This window comes from Cynocephalus volans, chromosome 14 (assembly GCF_027409185.1).
Source record: "Cynocephalus volans isolate mCynVol1 chromosome 14, mCynVol1.pri, whole genome shotgun sequence".
NCBI classification, from domain to species: domain Eukaryota; kingdom Metazoa; phylum Chordata; class Mammalia; order Dermoptera; family Cynocephalidae; genus Cynocephalus; species Cynocephalus volans.
Window position 1 is genome coordinate 35,178,891 of NC_084473.1, and position 18,817 is coordinate 35,197,707.

General features: G+C 34.2%; 1 protein-coding gene across 4 annotated transcripts in view; it reads right to left on the reverse strand.

Moving 5' to 3' along the window:
* The window catches only part of PRKD3 (protein kinase D3), a 75,800-nt gene that overhangs the window by 8,340 nt on the left and 48,643 nt on the right, over window positions 1-18,817 (reverse strand). For 3 of the 4 annotated variants that reach the window (XM_063078399.1, XM_063078398.1, XM_063078401.1), the window contains 9 exons: window positions 16,487-16,670; window positions 14,848-14,971; window positions 12,810-12,887; window positions 11,491-11,767; window positions 10,132-10,184; window positions 9,632-9,704; window positions 7,080-7,186; window positions 543-704; window positions 213-311 (listed from right to left, as the gene is read on the reverse strand). In XM_063078399.1, the coding sequence (XP_062934469.1) occupies window positions 213-311; window positions 543-704; window positions 7,080-7,186; window positions 9,632-9,704; window positions 10,132-10,184; window positions 11,491-11,767; window positions 12,810-12,887; window positions 14,848-14,971; window positions 16,487-16,670 (1,157 nt within the window). The remainder of the gene's footprint in view (window positions 1-212; window positions 312-542; window positions 705-7,079; window positions 7,187-9,631; window positions 9,705-10,131; window positions 10,185-11,490; window positions 11,768-12,809; window positions 12,888-14,847; window positions 14,972-16,486; window positions 16,671-18,817) is intronic. The other variant, XM_063078400.1, reaches the window with a different exon arrangement.

The following is an 18,817-nucleotide window of genomic DNA, read 5'->3' on the forward strand; positions in this document are numbered from 1 at the left end:
TTAATGAACATAAACAATATAATTTCAAAAATCTGAATTTAATCAGTTATTAACCCTCACTGGCAGTTATAGGCTAAAAATTTTGAATCTGTAAGATGGTATGCATTTTGAACCTACAGCATTTAGTACACTGCCTTTTATTATGTAGGTATTTCCTAAATATTGTCAGATACTTAAAATAATTCTTCAAAAGGTTCTGGAGAATATCTTACCTGAGGAAATGGCTCTGCTGATGCGAGCAGCACGTTTTCTGGCTTTAAATCACAGTGCACAATATTCTTAAAATGTAGATTCCTCAAAGCAACAAGTATCTGTTATCAAAGAAAAATGATTTTCTTTCAATGTCTCGAAAATCATAGTTAAACTCCAATGTGACTCCCTGAATGGTGTAAGTTTGAAAACACTACAGTTCATCAAGATTTAGCTCAAAGTGTAACTTTGTTCTTCAAGGTTAACGATTCCTACAATCTCCCAATATGTAAAAGCAGTGCTATTTAATTCTTAGTTTTTAATTATTTTCTAGCTTAAAAAAGGTAAAATACCTGTGTAACCATGAACTTAGTAATTCGTTCTGGGAGCCGACCCTTCTCACTGGACAAAATCATTTCCAACATATCTCCATGTAGCTTTTCCATTACTACAAAGACTCGTTCTGGGGTTTCAAACATACATTCCAGGTTTACAATCCCAGGGTGGTGCAAATTCTGAAAACAGTTATGGGATATCTATATAACCAACTTAAGTAGAGAAACAGTTTTACTATGCAAATATCTAACAATGTGTTACAGTTTAATTGTATGAAAAACATGGCATAGAAAGAAAAACAGCTTAGAAAAATAAAGCAAAAACAAAAACAACTAATAAAAAGGATCATAGATTCTTATATTCCAAGTTGTGTACTGGAGAGTGGACGCACTGAGGGGAGAAAATGTTTTCCTGATTTGATTACATAATGGTCCTTGTCCGTTACTGCTTCTTTTCCTTCCTTCCTTCTCTTTTTAATCTTCTGACACTGCTCTAATTTTATGCTGTCCTTGAATAGGCACCAGTTGTCAATTTTTAGCCAATTACACATGGATTTGGCTCTTTGGAGGATGCATTTGTGAAGATCTTTGCACAAGAGATAGTTTTGTTTCCAAAGTAGTTGTTTATCTAAGTCTTGATTCTCATTATACAGTCGCTCCCCCCAAACTGCTGTCTCGTTTTCTGTGGTTTCAGTTACCCCAAAGTACAGTACAATAGGATATTTTGAGAGACCACATTCACATAATTTTTATTACAGTATATTGTGATAATTGTTCTATTTTTTATTGTTAATCTCTTACTGTGCCTAATTTATTTATTGAAACTTTATCAAAGGTACGTATGTATAAGAAAAAACAAAGTATATAGGACTTGATACTATCCATGGTTTCAGATATCCATTGGGGTTGTTAGAACGTATCCCCTGTGGTTAAGGGGGGGACTACTGTCTTATACCTCTTCCCTCCTTTAGGTTCGGCATCTCTCTACCTCCATCATCTCGTTTCTTGAGCACTACTAGGTTACAAAGGCTGGAGATACATAAAGATTAATGTGATACTATTTCTGCTTATAAAAAAGCAATCTATCTTATTTTCTACTGGTGAAAAAACCTTCCTCAAAAACAAATATGTCAAGTCAGCCTTGCTCAAAAAATTTCAGTGGCTCTTTATTTCTGGATATAAATCTAAATTCTTTTGCCTAGATTTTAAGATCTTCAATAATCTGGCTTCATTCTCCCCATTCAATCTTAAATATGCTGCTCCATTGACCCATATGATTAATCTATTTTTATTCTTTTCTTATGCTTTTCCCCTTAATATAGGTATCTGATTATGCTAAGGGAGCTAGCTTTATTTTTTTGGCCATGCAAAGTTGAGTTCCATCTCTAAAACGGTTTTTGAATCCACCTTCATCTCTCAATTCCTACTGCAACTGCCTTCACTTGAGCCCACATTATCTCTCTTTAGGACTACTACAATAGTTTCTACACTGTATATATGCAGCAATACTTATCCCATTGTACTGTGATTATGTGTGTATGTGTCTTACTCCCTCTCTAATAAGTTCCCTGAGGGCACAGGCTGTCCTACTTTAGCTCAATGTCTGACTCACGGTAGGTGTTTTCAAAAATGTTTAGAAAAATGAAAGAATATCAAATGCAAAATAAACTTGTTTACTAATCAATTTAAAACAATTTAATGACATGATGTTCCACGTAGAAAAATAAAAAGTGACAAAATTTTATAGCAGAGAAGTGAAAGTGAAATACCTCAGTGGAGGGGTGTGACAATAGCAGTAAGCAGGGGTATTCAGAATATCATAACTTTTATCAACTTAGAGTTAGAGGTGTGACTGTTTCCTATGACACAGTTGTCTAGCTCTTAAGTTTTTTTCCCTGCCCACTTTTAAAAATAGAAATATGCTATAACATTATTCTTCTCACTTAAGAACTTCCTGTTTGCTTAACTTTTTATTTCCTCCAGAGTCTGTTTTAGCAAGTTATACTTTCATAGAGAATTGCCCATTTCCTCCAAGTTTTCAAACTTATCTGATGGAGTTGAACAAAGTAGTATCTTATAATTCCTTTCATTTTTTCTGTATCTCAGGTCATCTCCCCAAGCTGTTTTTATATTTTCTTCTTTATTTTTTTGCTTAGGTTGGCTACTTATTTTATTTTTACGTACCTCCTCTCGTACCACCCCTCACCCAGAGAACCAGCTTTTGGATGTATTGTATTCTTTTCTGTGTTTATTAATTTCCATTTTTATCTTTGTTAATCCTTCCTGCTTTCCTTAATTTTATTTTATTGTTCATTCTTTGAGTTGGATTTTTAACTCATTTATTTTCATTCTTCCTTGCTTAATATTTGAGATTATAAAGATTTCTTTGAATGACAGCCCAAAGGCTCTGATAAATACAGTATTTTCTTGATTATTTTCTAAACATTCTGAAATTTTGATTTTGCTCTTTCATTCAAGAATTAAGATAACTTTTAAAGTTTTCAGGTAGTGGAAGCTTTTTGTTTTCTGATTTTGTAAGTTATTTCTACTTTTATTGCATTAAGATCAGAGAATACTGTCTATACTACTACTTTTTTGAATTAATGAGGTATTCTTTGTTCTTTGTTTTTAGGGTACAGAGTTCACTGTAAAGTGGTTAGATCTACCTTATTCTATTTAGGTCTTGTATGTTCTTAATTATTTTTGTCTACTCCATCTATCATGGGCTATTAATATGCTTGTCTGTTTCTCTTATTTCTTCTCTAGTTTTCCTTTAGAAGTCGATGCTATTATTTGGTGTAGTGTGATTTACAGTCTTCCATTGTTAAAGTGTCCTTCTTCATTTCATTTAATGTGTTTTCCTTTGAACTGAATCTTGTCAGGTATAACCCCTTGGCTTTCTTTTGTTTGGGGAAGGGACCTAGGGAGGATATCACAGCTGTAGATGTCAGAAAGAACCAGCAAAAACAGTTTTTATTGTGATGCTTCTTCCTACATGTACCCCTGCTTCACTTCACTGTTTTTAGAAAATCTTCTCCCTATTTTGTAGGTATAAACTTTTTCTATTTTTATTAAAGATAGAGTATGCTCTTCTGTTTATCATTTTCCTTGTAGGTTTTGGGTGATTTCCAAGAAGAGAAGGGGAAAATGCTGAATTTATACCAGTTTTCAAACCAGAAATTTCCATCTAAGTTTCTGATAGTGTTTTCCCATTTACACAGGTAGTCATGAGAATGCTACAACTTTTTCCCACTACTCTATTACTTTCTTCAGGCAATAGCAAAATAATCATTCTACATTGCTATGTATCTAGGAAACAAAAGTGCCCCCACCCCCGTTTCTACCCCACAACGTGCTTCCCAGTTATGGCCATGTTGACAGTTTATGTAGGTATGAATCCTTTTCTATACATAATCATATGCAGACATACATAATGTAAACATTACTTTTTTATTTTTATATTTTTGTTGGCTGGCTGGTACAGGGATCCAAACACATTACTTTAAAAAGTTACACAAATAGGATCATTCCACACTTCCATTTTTTCATTTAACAATATGTTGTAGATAATTTCCCACATAAATACATTTATTCAATAAATATTAAATGAGTATTTTTCATGTGTCTACCACTATGTAAGTAGTCTGGATTTATTAATAAATGAAACTGACAAACATCCCTTGTCTCATGGAGCTTATTCTAGCAAGGTGAAATAGATAATAGGAGATAAACTAATAAATTACCTATTATGGAGGTAGTAAGTGCTATGGAGAAAAGAAAAGAGGGTAATGGAGCAGATGGGTGAGAGGGTGGGTTTAATGCTGAATAGAATGTGAAGGCCTCACTGAGAAAATGATATAGGCAAAATCTTGAAAAAGACAAGCAAATATGTCATGCAGATATTTGAGGAGAAAAGCATTCCAAGCAGAGAGAACAGTGAATGCAAAGCTCTTGAGACAGGAGCATGTCTGGCACATCTGAGAAACATCAAGAAAGTCAGGGTGGCCATCATTTGGAAAAGAGATTCAATTTGTAGAGTGTGGTGTCCGCAGTGTATCCTTTTTCAAGAAATTTTGGTTCAGTTTAATAAAGAGTAACCACAGGCATCCAAAAATGGCATGTGTCCATTTCTATTAAACTGATAGAAACACAGAGCCTACCACTAAGACAAAGGCTGGATGTTCCTGGGTAAACTGTCATGTCACTTCTAAATGATTCTATGATCTTTCCTCCTTGCCATGGGAAAGGCCAAAGTTGTGGTCTCAATAATATGCTCAGTCTTTAGCCTATCCTTTTTTAGCCGATCTTTTTTTGGAAAATGTGGGCATGGGAAAGAAAAACTATGGATACCACCGGTGCTGAATTGAAGATACAACAGCACCAGATCAACTACAGGAGTTCAGCAGCCTTTCAGGTTGGCTAAATGAGGACAACATACAAGAACACAAAAACCACATATAAGAACAAAGATGGAAAAGTAAAGATGATACAGTTGTAGGGGAAACTGAAGAGCCAAAGGGCAGTGTGAGTGAAAGTGTGTAGTAAGTTCCTTTCAACCCATGTGAATGAAGAAGTCTAGCTGAAATGCACATATGACTAATCTTGTGGAACTAATTTCAGTAAATGAGGTATGACTTGAAAAAGATTTCCTTTTAAAAAATGTATTTACCACATGAATTGAAATTGTACTAACAATTATATTTCATATACAAAGCAGCTGAAATTCATCTTTATACCACATATTTAGATTTTGTTGAGTTTACACACTGCAGAGAAATATCTGAAGTCACAATTTTACATGTACACACACACACACACACACACACACACACACACACACACACACACACACACACACACACACACACACACACACACACACACACACACACACACACACACACACACACACACACACACACACCAAGTAGGTGTGTAGGTCCAATGAGGTAAAGTAGAAAAAATATGTGATTTGGAAACAGACTTAGATTCAAACAAACTCTGAACCTGATTTCTTCCTGCTGGGTGATGTTAAAAAAAAATACTTAAGTACGGGTTCGGGCACAAAGTAAGCCATTCACAAAATATAAAAATGTAAATATTTTATGTAAATAATTTGAACAGAATCTACAACAAATATAGTGCTGTTTTAAATTTTATGAAAATAGTATATTTGGAAACATACTACAATCACTTTATTCCCAGCTAGGCAATATTGACAAAAATAACCAGAAGGATATAATAATAAAGTTTTTTATTAACTGGAAAATCCTAACTGTGCATTAACTGGAAAATCCTAAATTTAATTATTATGATCCACAACTGATAATTCAGGGGGGAAAAAGCTTAAGTACTTGGATCAAAGCTATGTTTGTGATCAAAGTGTTGAGAAATCAACCCTTAGGAATATATCCTTATTTTATTTGTTTCTTGCATATTAGTGGACAATGAGAAAGATTCCAAAATTACATATGCAGAAATATCTCTAACAGTATCTTCACACTCTAATACAGAGTCTGAATGCTATGAATATTTAAAGGTAGCTAGCTCTATAGGAGGAGGCAGCCCTGATGTGACCACAGGTACCTTATTCACCACAAGCTTTTGATTCATTCCTCTGAAAAAGTGATGCAATGTTACTCCTAGTGGCAAATAATGTAATAAATGTAAAATTAATCACTTGTTTATAAGTTTCTTACCTTCTTCAAGGACACACAAATTTCATAGGCTATCTTCTTGAATTTCACCCACAAGCAAATGGGACGCTGACAGTATTAACTATGACATGACCATGATTTCTTAAATAATAGGCAAAAGCTACACAATGAATTAACAGACATTTGCATATTATAAGTTACTTACATAATATTCAGAAAAATGATCCAAGGATCAAGCTAAATTTTAGTCTTCTACATGACTCCCAAAAGAGGTAAAAATGTTACATGAAAAGAAGAACACACAGGAGCTTATTTTATGGGATATAAATCACTGCCAATCTATCTTTAAAATATATTTTAATGGATTAAACCATTACAAAATTAAATATTTAGAATTTTGAATAAAATAGCAAATGCTACTGTTAAAAGGTACACAATTGTTAAGCAGTCTATTTTTATAGTAATTGCTATAATAATCAAGCACATCATCTGTGAGAATTGGATGGGTACATAATGATGTCCTAATGAAAAGTAGCAATACATGTATCAGAGTATTTTGAGCTCCTGGAATGATGAATTAAAAATGAAATTTTATTTATTTATTTTTAAAAAAGATTTTACTTACAAAAATGTGTTCTAAACAAACTACCAGAGCAAAATGGCAGTCCTTATAACTCCTACATTACTGTGACATAATTTTGACTTCTTCTTAAAAAAAAGGACTTAAGCAGTTAATTTAGGTTCTTACCAGGTTCTTTCTCAGCCAAAAGGGCAAAAGATCAAAACAAAATAAAAAGCAAATCTTTTTCTTATCTGTACACTATATAGATTCAGACTCAGAAACAGATAAAACAAAAATTAAAACCAACATAAGCCTCTTCCTTTCTTTTTTTTTTACCTGTAAAATAGCCACTTCATTACGGAGTTGACTTTCTTGTTTTGTGGGGAATCTCATCTTATCAATTATTTTAATAGCCACATCCCTTCCAGTCTTTCTATGTTTTCCTATTAAAAAAAAAAAAAAAAAAGAATAGAAAATAAAGAAGCATATTGGCAACTCACATACAATAAAAAAGCTTTATTGGGAAGTTGTCCGCAGACTGAAACTTGTATGTATGTATTATGTTTTCTTTTTTTGGCTCATTTTGTTCTTTCTCCACACTCCTTCACTCACCTTTAATTTTAAGAAATTATGTTTTCCCTCTATATTATTTGCCTCTATAAAGGCAATTTCATTATCTGAAATGGCAGAAAATTTGTATGAATTTGTTTGCTGAAAAGTAACGTACCTTGTTAAATAAATGATAGTTAACTACCTGATCTAGTCTTCAGAGACTCTTGTCAACATGGAAATATCATACTAATTAATTTTATTCTAGGCTCACTGAGTTAGCACAGATTGACTTAGCCACATATTATACTCTCAAACTATGGGTCCCTATGTTCTAGAATCTAGATATAAAAGATTTACAAGGTGAAAGTGTACAATAAATAGCCATTCCTTCACTCGTTAGTTCCAACTGATTAGTTATTGTGCACTTATTACATACTAGACATTGTTTTAGATGCTGTGGATCAACAGTGAAAATGACAGGTATATTTTTGATATTTGTTCTTTTAACCTGTATGTGACTTGTTGTTTTCTACATAGCTATTTATTTGAAAATAACTCACACCTGTCTTAAGGGCATAAACATAAGTCTACTTGAAAAGACTAGACAAATCTGTGCATATTTGGTAAGAAGCCAAAGGTACTTCAGACAGTTCTCTGTCCCTTCAATGAGAAGAGGTCCTCCAGAGATGTCATCAGTCCTAGAACTGACAAATATGCAGGTGCAAACCATAGATATTGTATAAGCATTGTAAATCAGCACATTTTTCAGGTGACTGCTGTATGTCAAACACAAAGCTAGGTGCTAGGAATACAAAGAAAACCCACACAGCTCTCAGCCTACCCTCAAATAAAGTTCGGTAGAAAGACAATAATATAAACCCAGAGTGTTATAGAGACCATGACAGAAGAACGAACGTTAACGTAGCAGGAGCACCAAGAAGGAATGGTCAGTTTTTGATGGAGAGGAAGGGGTGGGGATAAGAAAATCTTCATAGAGGAAATCTTTTAGTTGAGTCCTGAAGTATGAATAAATGTTCACTAGAGGGACAAAGGGATTGAGAAGGAGCAGAAGGACAGGTATGGAAGCATGTAAGTATGACTGGAAGACAAAGCAAGGAGGGAGCTGCAATTAGACAGACTAGAGAAGCAGGGAGAAACGACTCATATGCCCTGCTAAGAAAATTGGCCAGGAATCAGTAGACAACAGTGAGCCACTTAAGGGTTCTATGCAAGGTAACACTACAGTCAGATATGAGTTTTCTGAAAGATTCCAGGAATGGTGTGAAAAGAGGGCAAGACTGGAGGCACAAAGGCCAAGTAGGAGACTATTGTAGCAGTCTTGGCAAGGGATGAAAAGGGTTTAACGTTACTTTTCTTTTGCACCTTGGATTACAGCTTATAGAGTACTTTTATACTCTTTAGTTTTAATTAATATTAACTACCCTGTGTGCTATGCAGATCAGGTTTTATTAGCTCATTAGATAGACGAACATACTGAGGATAGTAAGTGCCTTGGATTGAGGGCACCCCAAAACTTGACCCCCACTGTGACACTAAGAGGGTGGGAAATGCTGTTACGGTAAGTGAAAGGTGGAGCCTTGAAGAAATGATTAGAGTGTAGGACACCATGCCGGAATGAAAGGATTAATAATGGTGGTCAGGGGTGTGGTTCTCGGGGCTTTAAAAAGAGTGCATAAGGAACTATCACTCATTGTGCTCTGCCATATTTTGCCATGTGAGACCCCTGGGTCCCTGTCGCCACTACTGAGGCTCTCACCAGCTGTGTTCCCTGGACTATGGACTTCCCAGCTTCTGAAACTGTAAGCAATAAGTTTTGTTTTCTTTATAAATCACTCAGTTTCAGGTATTTATGTTATAAGCAAAAGAAACAGATTATTACAGAAAGGTTAAATGACTTCAACAAATCATAACACAGAGCTGGATAAGATTTCAGGTTTTCAATGCCAAAAGTAGACAAATGATGCCATTTGTGTTAGAAAACCCTTAGGGAATATACTTCAATGAAGCAGCACATACAACCCAACATAAACTTTGAACCACTTTTCCCCCCACACAGACATCTTTATGTGTGAGCTACAAGAAGAGATAAAGTAAGACTATTGTAAAACTACTCTTCTGGTTCTTTTTGTTACTTTCTAAAGTTTTTGCAGTTGACATTAAGGAATGAATACTCAGTTACAGTGAAAAGGACTTAGCTGAAAAGATAAAAGGGCCACTTGACAAAATTGTGAGATGACAAGATAGCTGGCAGATGTTTTTAAATTTTACAATTTTTCTATATTATATGCAATATGCAAAAGGCTGTAGTTGCTTACCTCCATAAACAATGCCAAACTGGCCTGAACCAAGCACCTCATCTGCAAAGATCTGGTAAACGGTACTGATGTCCTAATAGGAAAAAATAAGCAGTAAGTACTACCTACCTCTATAAAACAATGCTAATATCTCTGACTATTTTCAAATACTTAAATACATTCTTGTTTTCGCATTAGAGGCAACTAAAATATTTCATGAAACACAGGCTATGTTCTAGAGAAGGTTAAGTATAATGTATTCTGTAAGAAGACTGTTAGGAAAAAATGCTTTGAATAAAAAAATCTGCGCTGGCCATTCAGCTCAGTTGGTTAGAATGTGGTGCTGATAAAACACCAACGTTTGAACCCTGTACTGGCCAGCTGCCAAAAAAAAAAAAAAAAATCTTTAAAAGTAAATTAACATAAAAATTAAAAACCTATTTCTCTAATAAGATCTTCACATTTTATTTGCCTTATTTTAATCACCCAATTTGCACATGTTAGCTATCATTATTACTTACCACATTCTCTTCGATCTGACAATTAGATACGGAGATACTGGTAGACAAATCTTCTGTAAAATATAAGAATAATATATGAGAAAATAACAAAATTATTAATATATGGCTTAATATTAATGCCATATGAATGCATATGGTATACTAAACTTAAACAGGTTAACATACAATATAATACAATTATGTACATTTAAAAAATTTATCTACACACACAATACTAATCCATCAGCAGAAAACTGGTTAAATAAAATATGATACATCCATACAAAGGAATACTAGCTAAACACTTACTAAATGATGTAGTGCCATAAGTACTGAGCCAGAAAGCTAGCCATGACATATTATTGAGTTAAAAAGGGAAGATGTAGGGTCGCAGTGTCTCAACTAAAAACGAAAATAAAAATATGATTACTTCTGGTGAGTGGGAGAGGTGAGGTTGGGGAATGAGGATTTTAGTTCTTATACACTTCTATACTGCTTGTACTTTTTAAAACACAAAAAGCATGCATTGCTTTCATAAAAAAATTAAAAATTAGGTAAACCTATCTATTGACATGGTAATTGGCAAGAAAAGAGAAAAAGGGAACATGGAAGTAAGCAAAAGACTAGGTGTCAAACATCTAGAATCTCAGAGACAACTCAAAGAAGCAAGATATGAAGTTTCCTTTATAATCCAAAATATAAAAATATAAAACTTCCTTAAGAGGGAAATGTAAGCAAACTATACATTAGAAATAAGTAACACGACTATCAAAAACTCCATTTTAAAATATTAAGTCAATTTTAGAATAGTAATTCAAATTTTAAATATTAAAAGTCAAGAAAAGGTACAGCATCAGCAAAATTAAAGTGTCTAAAACTTTGCTTTTCAGTAGGTTCCTAGTTTGTATCAATATTTTCTTTCTAAGGCCTCCACCACCTAGCACCATCCAGTTTTAATTTCATCGCTTCCCAGAACTCTGCTCCAGATAGGTTGCTATAAGGACAGCAAGAACAACAACAACACAATAATACTATTACTTATGTGTCAGGCACTGCACTAAGTGCATTATGTGCATTCATTATTATTCTTCCTACTTTAGAAAACTGTGGAGTCTAAGATCACATAGTTAGTAAGTGACAGAACTGGGCTTTCATTCTCAAGAATCTTCACTTTTAACTCATTTGCAGTTTCCTAACTTAATGTTGCAAGAATGACTCTAGAGCCTAGCTCTGGGCATTGTTAAGTATATACTATAACCAAAATAATTTTATAAAGGAATTAACTCACGCTATTGGTTACTAAGACAAAGGAATGCAACCACACCCAAAAAGCTTCAGAACCAAAGAGGAGAAAAAGGAATCAACAAACTTATTGCTTACTGTGATCTTTCCCTTGCCCTGGAGAAGTGCAAATGCTTGCTTGAGGGGTAACAGGCATGAGAGCCTGGCGAATAGCTTTTTCCCAGCTTTGTGCTACATCAAGTCCGACTCCAGTGGCAGCAAGAACAGGATTGTGAGAGCTGTCCCCATTGTTCTCACCAACAAAGTATACCATAGTATCAGTGATGATTTCAAAACAGTGTGGGTTGCTGCCTTGTGAAATGTTTGTGAAATCTCGTGGCGAAGATACACGGAGAATTTCTGAAAGTGGAATTTCCTGAAGTAAAAAATAAAGCATTGGAACATACAAATACATCTTTTTTTATTTTTAAATACACGAAAGAATAGAAGATATGCATTTCTATGAATGCCATTAAGGTGAACACAAGTATGTGGCATATGGAATACACAGTCAAGTCTTATGATGGTGTCTGCCTTCAATGGTTTGCCTGTCCAGCAATGCCGGAGGCGAAGCACAGAGTATGATGACCAAGCCTAGAGCAGGTCATTAGGATGCAAGGAAAGAGAAATTTAGGAGGATAATCTGCCACTACTGTATATCTAACACTTGTCACTTTCCAATTGTTATTAAATCAACAACTACGTCTCTAGTGGCTGCTGTCTATAAAATGTAGCCCCAAAGGCAGTCAGAAGCATAAATAGTGGCAGAAAAAAGCAGAATCCTGGGTTAGTATAGGCTGTTTAAGCACTCCATTTTGGTTCTATACATTGATGTAAACTGCAAAAAACTTATTTAAAAAAAAACAATCAGCTCGAAGCAAGTAATTATTTCCCATTCTCTTTCTTACTGACCTAATTGCTACATTTACAACCTTGTTTGTGACATAACAAAACATGGGGCAAGCCAAGCAAAGAAGACTATACAAAGGAGATGAAAGGCCAAAATACTCAAGTGGGAATTGGAGCCTAAGGTAAAGTGGAAGGTGGGAGAAAGACTGAGTACCTCATTGGCCTCTTCTGGACAGGCATTGTCACGGGACTTTCTAAGCAGTCTAATCTAAATTATAGTAACCAGAAAGAAAGAGGCAGCAACCTGACAGGCAGGCCAAAAACAAAGAAACACCCAACAAAAAAATAATCTTTGGTAGCAGGGCTGCTGGGGGCATGGAGGTGGTGTGAGACGGAGGGTTGGGGAACAGCTACCTCAATAAGAAACCTAACAGTGACTTCTATGAACTACATTAGGTAGAGTCATAACAGGTATAATCAAATATAACAATTAATGAATATTATTTGGATATATCTGGAACGTGTACAATATTTTAACGCCTATATTTTTAAAAATGTGAAATACTTACCTTGTAATATTTTGATCCAGATTCATTTTGAAACAATGTTAGACATTTGCTGTCAAGTCTCCAATAATGCCTCTTTCTCTGTAAAATCAAGATCAGAAAACTGAGAGGTTAAAAAATGATTCCTCTAATGTACTTGTACTTTCCCTTTCCTTTCATTTCCATTTGTAAATTTGTATTTTTGAATAGGTTTAAAATACATGAGGTTCAAAATTCTCAAAATATAAAAGGATATATAGTGAAAAGTATTATTCTCACCATCCACTCCTCACCCTTACCCCAGGTAAGCAATGTTATAGGTTTTGGGGAATTCTTTTAGAGAATTTTATGCATGCACACGTAAATGCATATATATTATACACACACGCACATACACACACATATAGGTATATCATTTACCTATAAGCTACATTTCTAGAATTTGACTTGCTGGGTCAAACGATATGTGCACGTGTAATTTTCCTTGGTAGAGTTAAATTATTCTACATAAGGTTTGACCCAATTTATAGTTCATCAGTAACATATGAGAGTGCCCATTTCCTCATGCTCTCACTGTAATAATTACTCTCATGCAGTAATTATTAAACTTTTTGCTCTTTGCTATACTGAAAAATAAAAACTCACATTTCAGTGCAAGTTTAAATTGATACTTTTATTATAAATGAAATCAAGCTCTTAATGTGTAACAGTCATTTGTATTTCCTCTTCTGTGAACTCTCTGTTCATATTCTTTGCCCATTTTTCTGTTGTGGTCTTTTTCTTATCAATCTGTTGATGTTCTTCACATATGATGGAATTAACCCTTGTTTAGAATATGAGTTAAAAATACTTCTTCCCGTTTGTCTTTGTCTTTGCTTTTGGTTTCTGCCACACAAAATTTTTTTTTATGAGACCGAATTTATTGATCTTTTATTGTTTCTTTCCCATTGAAAGTTTACAAAATAATTCTCCAAAACTTTCTTCTACTGGTTTAATTTCATTACATTTAAATATTTGATCCATTTATATTTATTATGTGTAAACTGTGAGATATACATACTTTATTTTTTTCAAATGGCTACATGGTTGTCCCAATATCATTTATTGAATTACCTTTACCCCTGCTGATTTGATATAACACCTTTGATATACTACTAAATTCCCAAATATTTATACACCACTTCAAGTTCCATTTGGACTACAAATAAAAGAAAAAGCACCTAACTGCAGTCTATACTGTTGTCAACATATAAAAGTTTATGTAAGCCAGCTAAATGTACTGAGTACTTACTTCATTTTATTCATAAAAGGGCTACTAGAAAGTCTCTTTCAGTAACCATTCAGCAAATTTTGCAAATAATAATAAAATAGTGGCTACTAACATTTATTGAATGCTACTGTATGCTAGTTGCTGTACCAAGCTCTTCTCATATATTAACTTGCTTGGATATATGAGGTGGTTAAACATTATGTCAATTTTACAGATGAGGAAACCAAGGCATAAAGAAACTAAGTAACTTTCTCAAGTTTACAGTTTTAGTAAGTCACAGAGACTCAGGCAATCTAGCTCCAAAGTCTATCTTCTTACCCTCTACACAATGCTGATTCTTCAAATCTACTGTCATCCACTATGTTCACCATTTCTCCTCTTTGCTAAATCTAAAAAATAACTTGTATATTTACACTAAGATAATAAAGTCTACATAAAAACAAATGTTTCCTATCTTTGGTAATCAGTTAAGATGTCTTTTCAGATGAAGTTCTAGTTCTTTTTATTTTTATTTGTAGCTCATTATGTTTAGAGTCATTACTCCTTATTGTGGTACAATCCCAGGCCCTTTTTGAATCTCAACTGCTCTACCAGTTTGTAAAGACAATACATTAAACATTCTGCCTTTAAAAAATTCTTCACAAGTGTATCTATGATTCCACTGCAACTTTTTACATTGCGATTGTGTATGTAATATCTTATAAATCACATCCTCATTTTGATTTTAAAAAATGCATAAATTAAAACTTGTAACAAATTTAATAAATCACACAAATGTATGTGATTACTGACCAGGTTATCCCTGCTGGTATAATGGACCATCCACCCTTCCTTCACCATTGTACTGCTCTTCCTCTTTGTGTGCTTGATGGATTGTACGACCCTCATTAGTGGAATATTGTTGCTTGTTGATGGACTAAAAAACATTTTAAATTTATGATAAATATTTGTAATTTCGATTTTTAAAAAATCATATGAATACTATAGACTCACCAAGCCTATTTTAAGATAATTGAGCTAAAATTTTTCAAAATATCTTAGACAATGGCTTAAGAAGAAAATAAATTAACCTGTTACGATGATATACAGTTGACTTATAAAAGACTAAAGATAATATTGTAAATCGTCATTATTTGTCATGAATGTTTTCTAGAGGGTCACAAAAAAATATGAAAACAATGAACAGAGCAGAAAGAGTCCTCCCAACTGGAAGATTTAGAGCCTGGAACAGGGTTTCATTTGGGTTTGCTGTTTAGGAGTTTTCCTGCCCTAGGCAGCATGATAAATCAGCAAATTCATAAGAAGGCAAAATGCAAGTATAAGTGTGTACTCACATGGCTCAAATGTCAAAATCAGTCAATCATGTTGTCAGCAAAAAATATTTCTGGTAGAAGATATTTAAAGTGAAATAATTTGCAGATATTAATTAAGAAAAAAACGTAACAAGTCAAATCAGGTAATAATGAAACATGGGTCAGTAATTGTAGCTGGAGAAAAGAGCAATTTGGTGTGTGTATAAAATATACTATTTTACAATTTGAGCCTCAAACAGTTAAATACTTTATCTTAAACTGTGAAGTATTCAAGATTAGGAAACTAGCTATGTTCTGTTATAGTCTCCAAATTGGGTAAACATCGAGTTTTAGTTAATAATGATAATGATAACAGCTGTAATTTAATAAGCCAAACTGAATAAATGACAGCTCAACCATGTGAGATTGATAAATGACTCGTTTTCTCTAAATAACTCTTCATTGCCAATGAAAAACAAAACCTGCCAGGACTGACCAGTTAGCTCAGTTGGTAGAGTATGCTGCTAGTAATGCCAAGGTCCAGGGTTTGATCCCTGTACCAGCGAGCTGCACAAAATGGGAGGAAAAAAAACCTGTCAAAATGCTGACATTTTGCTGTGTAGCAGTATATATCCTACAGGCTACGAAAATTGAATTTCTATAAACATAGTGGGATATTTAAAACAGTTTTATAGTTCAGTAGCAGTTTAACAAAGTGCTAATAGATTAATTATGGCAATACAAAAACGGCCCCAAAATTCAGGACCATCATCTCTACGCAACCTTTCAGGAGTACATTCTCTATTGCTGTTTCTACCATTTGCCTATGGGAAGGAACTGGTTGCTTCAACTAACAGTTAAATACTGGCACCTTATGGTGGATGCTCCACAACTAGGTATTATATATCTATAATATATTTAAACAAAGCTTTTTTTTTTTTTTAAAGAAAACAAGGATTCTCATACCTTTCAATCTTGAGTGGAAGGCAAGGGTGATAAAATTTATTTCAGAAATACTGCGGTGCATATAAAAGAATTAGCCACAATTTAACTAGATTTTAAATTAAATTTAAGGTTCCACTTAATCCTAAACTGACCTAGCATTTAGAAGTAGCTTGCAATACCTACACATGTGTTACCTGATTGTTTTAACAGCTTCTTCATCTCTTTCCACATCAAGATCAGATGGATCCAGGAAGAACATTTTATCTTCTGGGGGAGACGGCTCTTCTGTGTCATCCAAGCTCCGACTACCATCACTGTTCATGTCATTACTGTCAATGTCCATTGGTATATCTGTATCTGTTCCCAGACTGGAAGGTTCTGGCAAGGTTTTAAATTTCATAGGTTTATATTAATGGAATATCAATACATCTAAACAGAGACAGTCTATGAAATGTGAAAAAAATTTTAAAACTCTTAAAAGAAAATATAGGAAAATATCTTTATAATTCAAGATAAGGAAGTATTTCTTAAAGAAGATACAAAATGCACAACACATAAGGCACAAAATTAATTTGGTTACATTAGAATTTTAAATTTCCATATGACTAAAGATACTATAAGCAAAGCAAAAGATAAGCCACCACTGTTATATTTTCGTCAACTGATTTTCACAAGAATGCCAAGACAATTCAATGCGGAAAGAATAAATAGTCTTTTTATGAATGGTGCTAGGACAACTGAATATCTATACGCAAAAGAATGAAGTTGGACCCCTACCTTAAACCATATACAAAAATTAACTTAAAGTGGATTACAGACCTTAAATGTAAGAGCTAAAGCTGTAAAACTGTTAGAAGAAAACATAGGAGTAAATCTTTGTAATCCTGGGTTAGGCAAAGCCTTCTTAGATACACCACTGAAAACATGTGACAAAAGAATAAATAAATTGGATTTCATCAAAATCAAAAACTTCTGTGCCACAAACAATACCTTAAGAAAATAAAAAGTCCATAGAATGGGAGAAAATATTTGTAAATCATACAGATAAGGGACTCGTATTCAGAATATTTAAAGAACTCTTACAGCTCAATAATAAAAAGAGAACTTAGATAGGCAAAGGACCTGAATAGATATGTTTCTGAAGAAGATATAAAAATGGCCAATAGGCACATGAAAAGATACTCAACATCATTAGCTACCAGGGAGATGCAAAAGAAAACCACATTAAGATAACACTTCACACTCATTAAGATGGCTGTAATAAAAAGACAGGCAATGACAAGTGGTGGCAAGAATGCTGAGAAATTAGAATTTTCATACACTGGTGGGAATGTGAAACGGTCAAGCTGCTTTGGAAAACAGTTTGGCAAGTCCTCAAAATGTTAAACATGGAGTTACCATATGACTCAACAGTTCTATTACTAGGTGTCTACCCAAATGAAATGAAAACATATGCCCACAGAAAAATTATAATTGAGTGTTCATAACAATATTCATAATAGCCCCAAAGAGGATATAACTCAAAAGTCCATTGACTGGTGAATGGATAAATAAAATGTGGCACATCCCTGCAGAGGAATATGTGTTAATAAAAAAAGAACAAAGTATTGGCATACACTGCAGTCTGAGTAAGCCCTGAAAACATCATGATAAATAAAAGAAACCAGTCACAAAAAACTAGATATTATATAATTCTACTTATACAAAATGTGTAAAATAGACAAACATATTGAAATAGTAAGTTGATTAGTGTTTGCCAGGGGCTAGTAGGGAGGACTAGATACAGAATGACTACTTAATGGGTATGGAGTTTCCTTTGGAGTGATAAAAATGTTCTAACATTAGACTGCAGTGATGGCTGTATGACTTTGTTAATATAGTAAGTGGGTGAATTGTAAGGTATGCAAATTACGTCTCAGTAAAGCTGTTAAAGATTAAAAAATATTTATAAAATAGGCCCAACAAAGCCCATTCTACCAAGTGAGGATACAACTAGAAGGTAGCACTTATGAACCAGGAAACGGACCCTCACCAGGCACAGAATGTGCTGGTGTCTTGGACTTCCCCATCTCCAGAACTATGAGAAATAAATCTCTGCTGTTTATAATCTACCCAGCCTACAGTATTTTATTACAGCACACTGGACAGACTAGGACAACCAGAAACCATGGAAAACATGCCGTAAGAGAAAATATTGATTAAATTCTCTAGGAGTTGAATTTCCATTTGCTGTAGACTGGATGCCTCTTACCAACTTCACTGAAGCTTAATCCCCACTGTAACTGTTGAGGATGGGAAATCCTATTATGGTAATTGAAAGGCGGTACCCTGAACAGGTGATTAGATTATAGGACCATGCCACAGTGAATGGATTAAAAATGGTCTCAGGTGTGGTTTGAAGGGCTTTAAAAGGGGAGCACAAAGAGTCTGTCTCCCTCTGCTCTCTCTGCTTCCACCATCTCACAATGTGAGACCCCTGGGTCACTGTTGCCACCACCAGATAGACTTTAGACTTCCTAGGCTCA